Raw genomic sequence first — 8,320 nt, forward strand, 5'->3', positions numbered from 1 at the left:
TAGAAGATTATTTCGAAAAAAAGCAATTCCATTGGTTCAGTTTAGTTGGATTTCCTTTGGATGAATTAATTAACAGTTTCTTTTTCTTTTTTCCTTCCATTTTACAACCATAGAATTGTCTAAATTGAATTCTAAAAATTGAAAAATTTGAAATTTGAAAAGTAAAATGAACGCAATGAAATCACTGAATTGACATCTCTTTATTCATGGTACTGTCGAAATTTCAGGTATTTCATGATTTTGATGCTGCATTACCGGATTTCAATGAACTGGACATGCATGCACAAATTCATATCAACCAAAGTCGAATTGATGATATTACTCTGAAAGAAGATATTATCCCAGAAACGACAGATATGCCTTTCGGAGCGGAATTTGGGGTACTTTTAATGATGATACATTTGTGTTATTTCAAATTTGCTTCTTGGTTTCTATCAGAATTTTTTCACTTGTATTATTTTTTGAGATCTTAAGCATGCTGTATAGATAAGCATTTTCAGGGCGATGATTTTGGAGAAAGTTCATTAGGTTTATTCAGTGATGTTAACATCGAAGAAGCTCGTGAACGTGTATCCTATGCACCGGAGGCAGGAATCAGTAGATCTGCAGCAACGATTCTGGAGGAATCTGAACCGGGTAGCGAGAAGGGTGATGCTATTAGCGAAAAACCGATGGATGTTGATATTGCTGATCATCTTGGAATGCCAATGCCGGATGATGATTTTGGTGATTTCCCTGCTGACAACATGTTAGACGGTAACTGCTTTTGATTTATGGAATTCAGTTAGGTATATTCCAATTGCTCTTAAAAAGTTAACAACAGAACTAGAGGGATTATAACTTCGGATTTATATGGTTCTTCAAAACAGTCTTAGCTATCAGGCGACCGTTAAAACCTTTACAAGACATTCAGCGTTTTCTATTCCTACCTGATCTGATGGAATGCTATTTTCTCAATAAATTTAGCATGAAATTTTGGGATGAAGTTGGAGTAATTTATAATAAGCATAATAAAATCCTTCATGTTATTGCAGAAGTAATCTTCAATGAAAGCGAATTGGCAAAAAGTTTGGATGCAATGGAAGCTCCTGGAGCTGAACACGATATTCCGATGGAAACGGAAGATGTCGCCGCGACAGCAATAGCGGGACTTGTAATTCCCACTACTGGTGCGTCTCCTGATTCTTGTGATCGCCAAATTTGTCAACTCCATTAATGCTGGTCCGCACTTCAGGTGGACTGGCTAGTGAAAGTTTCACTCTTGAACCACTGGATGCAGCTGCTGTTGCTGTAGCTGGGATCGAGAAGCCAGGACGACCGAAACGTAGACGTCGATTGATAGTTGACGAACAGAAGAATATTTCAGGAGACGAAATGAAAGGAAATATGGCTGAATACAGGTACATAGTCACCAAATGGTTGTGATTTGTATTTTGCTTTTTCTTCGTTATTTTCAGCTGGAAGTGAACTTATTAGCCTGCTATACTAGTTGTTTTCTTCCTTTCTTTTCTTTTCTTTTTTTTTTTGCTTTTGCGCAGTGCTATTAATAGAGAAAGATATCCTATATACGTTAATGTAACAAAATATAAGACTAAATTTTGTTTTAAGCTTTAGTTTTTGAGAGTCACACTCTTTGCAGAGACACGCTACAACCTTTGGATCTTGCACCACCCACAAGGAAATTGATGAAACTCAAAGAAACTGGAACTGCTGATAAACTATTTGCTATTCCAGGTTGTGCACATCTACGAGCTGAAAATCTTTTAAAGGTAAATTTAGAGGAATGAAATCAGAAATTATATGACGATTAGTTAGATTTAATACAATATCTTTCTCAAATATTGCTGAAAAATTCCTTATTTCTTCATTTAAAGGATTATTTTATAAATTTTTTGTGTAGAGGAAATCATGTGAAATATTCATTAGTTATAAATGTCAATTTTATGCATTATTTTATAGCTGTACCGTTCTCATCTTGTTTACCGTGTGCATACTACAAGCGCACTCACGGGGGACCAAATACGAAAGGATTTGGAAATGGCAGAACATGTTGACGATAACATTGAACCCGAGGGCAGCATTGTGTCGGGACTTTTGGTATAAATTCTCTGAAATTCTATGATATTTTCCTTAAAAGATTCTGCTTCAAATCCTTTTATTATTAGGTGCAATGAAAAGTCTTTTCAGGAAGACCGCATGGATGACTTTGATGATGTGGGCATGGCAGCAATGTCACCGGATGAGAATATAGGGCAGTTAGAAACAATTCCAGAAGAAGAAGTACCGGTCGCACCAGAAGAGCAGCTAACATCCATTAGTAAAGATGTCTTCACGAGTCCTGAAAGGAAAAAAGAGCGGAAAAGCCGAGCCGAAGTATTACTTTAATTTTTTGAAATTTGGGAATTCCTATGTCCATGGATCTGATGGATAGTTTATTTTTTTTGCTAAATCTGCATAAGTGATTTTGATTTGCAGCGTACAGTAGATGAGGATGAAACAGGAGCTGATGGTGAAGACGAGCATAGGTGGACAAAAAGAACGCAGAATGTTCTAAATTCCATTTCAACTAAAATTAAGGCTTCTGTTGATGGAAAGGTGCATTTTTTGTCACAAATTTTCAATTATAGCAACACTGATTTCGATCATCCTGATAAGGGATGAGTGCCATGCAAATTTCTGTTTAACTTTTTGAATGTGAAATGGATTTTTTCTGGGTTAAAAAATTCGTGTACTTGCAGTGGCAGGTTATGAAAAATTAGCAGCACATGTAAGCAAATCATACGTTTATATTTTCATGATGACATGTACTGTGCGCATTGTTTAGATATTATTTACTGATCTACTTACGAAAGGATCAACACGAAAAACTGCTGCTCAAAAGTTCTCCATGTTGCTTGTTTTAAAAAAATGGCAAGCGATTGATGTACAACAATCAGAACCATATGGCGACATTATAATTTCAGCTGGACCAAATATTACATCTGCAGTATCTTCCTAACTTTACCTCCGCTTTATTTTCATCTTTTTCTAGATTTATTTATATGGAGGTGCGAGATGTAATTTGGTGTAAGAAGGATTCAAAGTTATGAGGGCCACATTAGAACTGAATTAAATATTCACAACATTTTTGATACCACTTGAATGTTTGGTGTCAATTAGGTCAGTTGGTTGAGAAGTTACGAACCATGGTATGAATGATTTTAGTCTTCATTGTGATCATAAATCCATCAAAAACCAGTTGATTAAAGCAATTTAGTAAGTGCTTTGTGAATTTTTTTCGATTCTAAAACCATGCATTATTCATAATGGTACCAGACAAATGCAGCATCAAATCTTTCAAATGCAACTACATTACTTCGAATCTTTAACATGTAGTAGATATATTATGTTCTCAATCCATTTCAGTCCTTCATCAAATTACGTTTCTGAAATAATGTTTTAATCCCAAATTATGATTTTGGACCATCATTTTAGCATATTTTAATATGCGTCTTTTGTTTTTTTGTGTTCAACGCTGTTGTGATTTAAATGTGAATGTGTTCCTGTGAAAAGCTTGCACAATGCTCCTTTATGAGTTTTACTTGAATCTTTGTGGAATTACGGAGCAAAGTTCTTGACTTTGTAAGCTTTAGCTTTCGTACTTCATAATAGATTTGAAATCCGGTTCTACGTTGTTACGAAGCTGTGACATGTGGTCTTTTGTGAGTGAAAAAATTACATGGCTGTATTCTTCCAAAGATGGAATATTATTCTTATAATGTCATCTATAAATTTATTACTTTGAGAAATTTATAATTCTCAATTGTATACATTCTGTAATTAATTAGCACAGCTATAAAGTAGATGACAAGTAGCCTCTTCATGATACATTTTTTTTTTCCTATAGTTATCATATGATTTTAGTTCCCATAAAAATAATGAAAGCCATAGTTGTTATTGCTGATCTCTTTTGTAGAATATTGTTAACTCTTTTCCATTTTCATATGCTCTACTTTCATAAACATTCAACTTTCAATTGAATGAATCAAATGGTTCAAAATTTTTATATACATTTATACTTTCATACTTTTTGTACATTTCTCTCTCTATCTGTCTTACTTGTATGTTTGATTCGATTGAAATAAATTATATATTTCTTTAATAGTTCTTCTTACATCATTTACTGAAACTAATTGTTGTCAACAAAAGTAAAGATCAAAAATTCCAAACATAAATTCATTTTTTTTTGATGCATGATCTGAAAAATGGTCAAAAAGAAAGCGGGAAAGAGAAAGAGGATGAAGTAAATGGGTCATTACTTTAATCAAGCTAAAAGTAGTACGGATGGGTTAATAAATGGTTTTCTCTTTGGTAGCATAGAATTTATCTCTCATAAATTTACTTTGAGTTTTTGTTCAAAATCACAAAAGATAAATTGATTTCAATAAGCTTTTAGGATTAATTAATAGAATGATGCAAAAGTTTTAATTATCAATTAAAATGATGAGTGTATGTGACGTTTAATGGAAATGTTAAAATTGGAATTGGTTAAATTTAATATTGGAAATTATGAAATGTAGAAAAAGCATAGGATTAATAGCAGTGTTTAAAAATATCGTCCATTTTTTTTTTTTGAAATTACTATATTTGATAAAGTTAATAATGTTTATTGATTTAATCATTTAACATTTCAAAATATTATTTATTTTATTCATTAATAATTTATGGCATATTTGAAATTATATCTGAATATCTACAGGATAAATAAGTAATGTGATAGACCGCATAAATAAAAATCTGGTGTATTTCATCCTACGAATGAATTACTGGTTTGGTATATCTGGTAGATTGCATGAATAAATTTCTGGTGTATTTTTTTTCCTCATTCTTCTCGTTCTGAACAAGAGGGATAGGTATATTTGGTAGAGTGCAAAAATAAATCACTGATGTATTTCTTTGTATTCATCTTATTCTAAATAAGAATAAATTATGGGATAGTGAATTATGCAAATTAATTAACATAATTATAAATAATTATGATATTTGATGTAATTGATTATATTCTAAATGAGAATGAATTACCTGTTTGATTATGATATTACAAGAGAATATGATAAGATGAAAGATCTAATAATAATAATTGATAGCTTATAAAAATATTGTGATTGTAACAATAATTAAATAATAATTAATTAGCATAAGTACAAGTAATTATTATAAGTAGAAGCAAAGTAAATATTGTAACAATAAATTAATAAAATTTATCAGTTACTTGAAATATTAACGGATTTAAGGGATAGGTGCAATTTGATGGATTTCATTTTAGTAAAGATAAAACAATCCTCATTTAGGCTACCTGTCCAATATTGTTTCCCTTCATTAATTAAAATGAATTATAATGAACAATGGTAATGTTATAGTATTAAATAGCATTCTAACATCATTTTATATTTTGTTCAAAAAAGTTTTTTTAATTCTTTCAAAATTTTATTAAAATTTCAGCAAAATGGAAATTTCGTCACCATTAAAAAATGCATTAATTTATGGAAGATTTTTATTAAATATTATTGCCTTCATTTGGTTTCTTATTGCTCTTACAATCTATTGGAATTCACCATATCAGGTAACTAACTTTCTTCTCGTAATTTTATCTTAATAATGCTAATTCTTTTTCTTTTCAAAATCTTTAATTAATATTCGATATCTAAATTTTATCGTAATAATAATAAAAAAATTTTTCCAAATTTTTTAATTAATATTTAATTTCTAAGCTTTATCCTAGTAATATACAAAAATTTTATCTTAATAATATCTAAATTTTTTTTTGGAATTCCATAAAAAATAATATCAATTTGGCAAATGAATGCATCGTAGAAAATAACGTCACATACGTTATTAATGTTTAAGATAACTTTACGTACGTCATTGTTGTAAAAGGTAGCGTCACGTACGTCACTATTGTAAAAGATAACGTTACGTATGTCATTGATTGTAGGCAAATGCTATAAAAAAAGAAAAAAATAGTTGTAATTTAATGATAAGTAAAATCAAATGAAAAGTATTAAATATAGTGCTATGAAATCATAAATCTTTTTTTTATCATCAAAAACATTCCATCTAATACAATTTGCATTAACTCAAATGAAATTATTTTAATTATCATTTGATAATTAATTAAAAGTTTTTTTTCTTTTTCTTTTTTAGGCAACTTCATTACATGAATATCGTTGGTTGTTATCATCAATGATTATTACATCATTCTTCATTTATCTTTTCATTAAAACACATTCAATGATAATTTTCATAGCATCATATGTATCAACTCATTACACATTCATATACAATATCGTATCGATAATATTTACTGCAATCAATTCATTTCATATTTTAACAATTTGGTCTGATGAAGAACGTGATGAGGCAAAAATTTTTCTACAAATGAATGTTTTTCTTGGTTTGATATCATTGTTTAATGTATTTTTAACTTATTATTTACTCAAATATTTAATTAAAATAGCACAAAATACGGAGGAAAATATGCAACCATTTGAGCGCAAACGTCAAATTATAGTAAGTTTTTTCTTTTTTTTAAATGTAATCTTCAAACGTGTATTTTTGCATAATTTTAAATTTAAATTTCAATTCCAATTTAAATTTAAATTAAAATTAAAGACTTTGGGGAATTCATACAATATATATTTTTTTTATTGCATTGCTCAATTAAACACATATACATTTGTAATATTTTTATTGCTAAATAATTAATTTTTTAGTTCTGTTCCATACTTCATCTTTTCCTTGGATTATTAAATTTTGCAATTTGTTACGAAATGCACGCAAATGCTCCGTAAGTAATTGATTTAAATAATTACATTATCATTCATTAGCTCAAAAAAAAAAATAAACTATGGATGTCAACTTATTTAAACCAGTTTTATATGACATATGTTAATATTAATTATATCTTAATTAATAATCCCTTTACTCGTTAACTTATTTTTATATTTACATCTTTTTTTTTCTTTTACATACTTCGCATTTACATGTTTTTTTTGTTTTTGAATAATTTCGTCATTTGCGTTACGTTTACGCGTAATTTCTTTTTTAATATTTCATATTTAGACGTATTGTTTGGCTATCCATCACTCCATAATTTATTTTATGTCTACATATAATTTCTTTTACGTATTTCACATTTCAAAGTGTTTGCTTACGTCATTTACGTGTTATGTTTATGTACGCTTATCACTATTCATCTTAAATTAATTAAGAAAATTAATTGGCAGAATAGCTTGAAGAGATATCAAAGAGGTGGAAAAAAAAAGATGAAAAACTACATTTGCATTTTGCAGTTACTCGTCATCATTTGTCGTACAGCAAGTTTGTTGCACATGTTTATCGCTATCAATTGCATACATGCAATGGTATTTTTGTGATGCATGCAACACGCATATTTTACGCGCAATTATTATTATGAATGTTTGCCAATTTTTGCAAGAAGTAACATATGCATATAGTAACTATGTGCTACTTATGGTTATGGGACGAAAAAACGATATTCTAAACCGATTCTCGGATGAAACTAAAGTAATTACACTTAATATATTTTGTATTCTTTTAAAAAACAAAAACAATTCATATTACTTATTTTAATTTTAATTAAAAATTTAAGTAATTAAAAAATTTAGTAGGATTATTTATTTGCATAATGAAATTACCCAATAAATACTTTTTTTCATTGTTTCTTTTTCTAAATAAATTACTGAATAATAAAAAAAAAGGAAAAATAATAATTAAGCTTTTTTTTTTGAATTAACTAAACCAACAATAATTTCCTTAGTACTTATCAAATTAAAATCTTTATCGGATTATTTATACTTTTTATTCATTCCATCTTATAACACTTTTCCATTTGATATTTTGTCCGGAAAATATCAAATCCTGTAATACATACTGAATTATATTTGGAATGTATATAAAAAGAAGAAAAGAAAAAATTATTTCACTTAACTTTTAATTCATTTTATGGGAATTTATATTAAGAATAAAAGTTTTTTCAGTTAACTTTTAAAATTTCAAAAATTATTTACTTCAATTGAAAAAAAAACTTTAATCGTTTTTTTTTTTCATTAAAGGCTTTCCGCTTATTAATTGGCTCACTTGTAATTCACGGTTTACGACTCATTGCATGCGCATATCCTGTAGCTGTTCTTGCAATTAAAGCTTTTCCGGGTGAAATTTTATGTCGTATCCGGTTTTCACCGAATCCTCAACGTGGAGTTAGCACTGCGCAGGCTAGACAAGCTGATAATACTGGTTTTAATTTATAATTCATGATTTT

General features: G+C 28.9%; 2 protein-coding genes across 2 annotated transcripts in view; both read left to right on the top strand.

Annotated features, from left to right (window-relative positions):
• Positions 1 to 2,998, top strand: part of LOAG_10578 (hypothetical protein) — a gene marked incomplete at both ends in the record, with an annotated part of 4,161 nt that extends 1,163 nt beyond the window's left edge. Inside the window, 9 exons of the mRNA XM_020448193.1 lie at positions 228 to 380; positions 501 to 756; positions 1,035 to 1,169; positions 1,235 to 1,400; positions 1,640 to 1,769; positions 1,960 to 2,097; positions 2,188 to 2,373; positions 2,476 to 2,595; positions 2,825 to 2,998. Of these exons, the coding sequence (XP_020301641.1) occupies positions 228 to 380; positions 501 to 756; positions 1,035 to 1,169; positions 1,235 to 1,400; positions 1,640 to 1,769; positions 1,960 to 2,097; positions 2,188 to 2,373; positions 2,476 to 2,595; positions 2,825 to 2,998 (1,458 nt within the window). The remainder of the gene's footprint in view (positions 1 to 227; positions 381 to 500; positions 757 to 1,034; positions 1,170 to 1,234; positions 1,401 to 1,639; positions 1,770 to 1,959; positions 2,098 to 2,187; positions 2,374 to 2,475; positions 2,596 to 2,824) is intronic.
• A 4,454-nt stretch (positions 2,999 to 7,452) lies between these two features.
• LOAG_10579 (hypothetical protein) lies at positions 7,453 to 8,309 on the top strand (the record flags this gene model as incomplete). Its single annotated transcript, XM_003146103.2, has 2 exons — positions 7,453 to 7,566; positions 8,115 to 8,309. The coding sequence occupies 2 exons, from the start codon at positions 7,453 to 7,455 to the stop codon at positions 8,307 to 8,309; spliced, it is 309 nt and encodes a 102-aa protein (XP_003146151.2).
• Between the last annotated feature and the right edge of the window lie 11 nt (positions 8,310 to 8,320).

This window comes from Loa loa, assembly GCF_000183805.2.
Source record: "Loa loa unplaced genomic scaffold supercont3.83, whole genome shotgun sequence".
NCBI lineage: Eukaryota > Metazoa > Nematoda > Chromadorea > Rhabditida > Onchocercidae > Loa > Loa loa.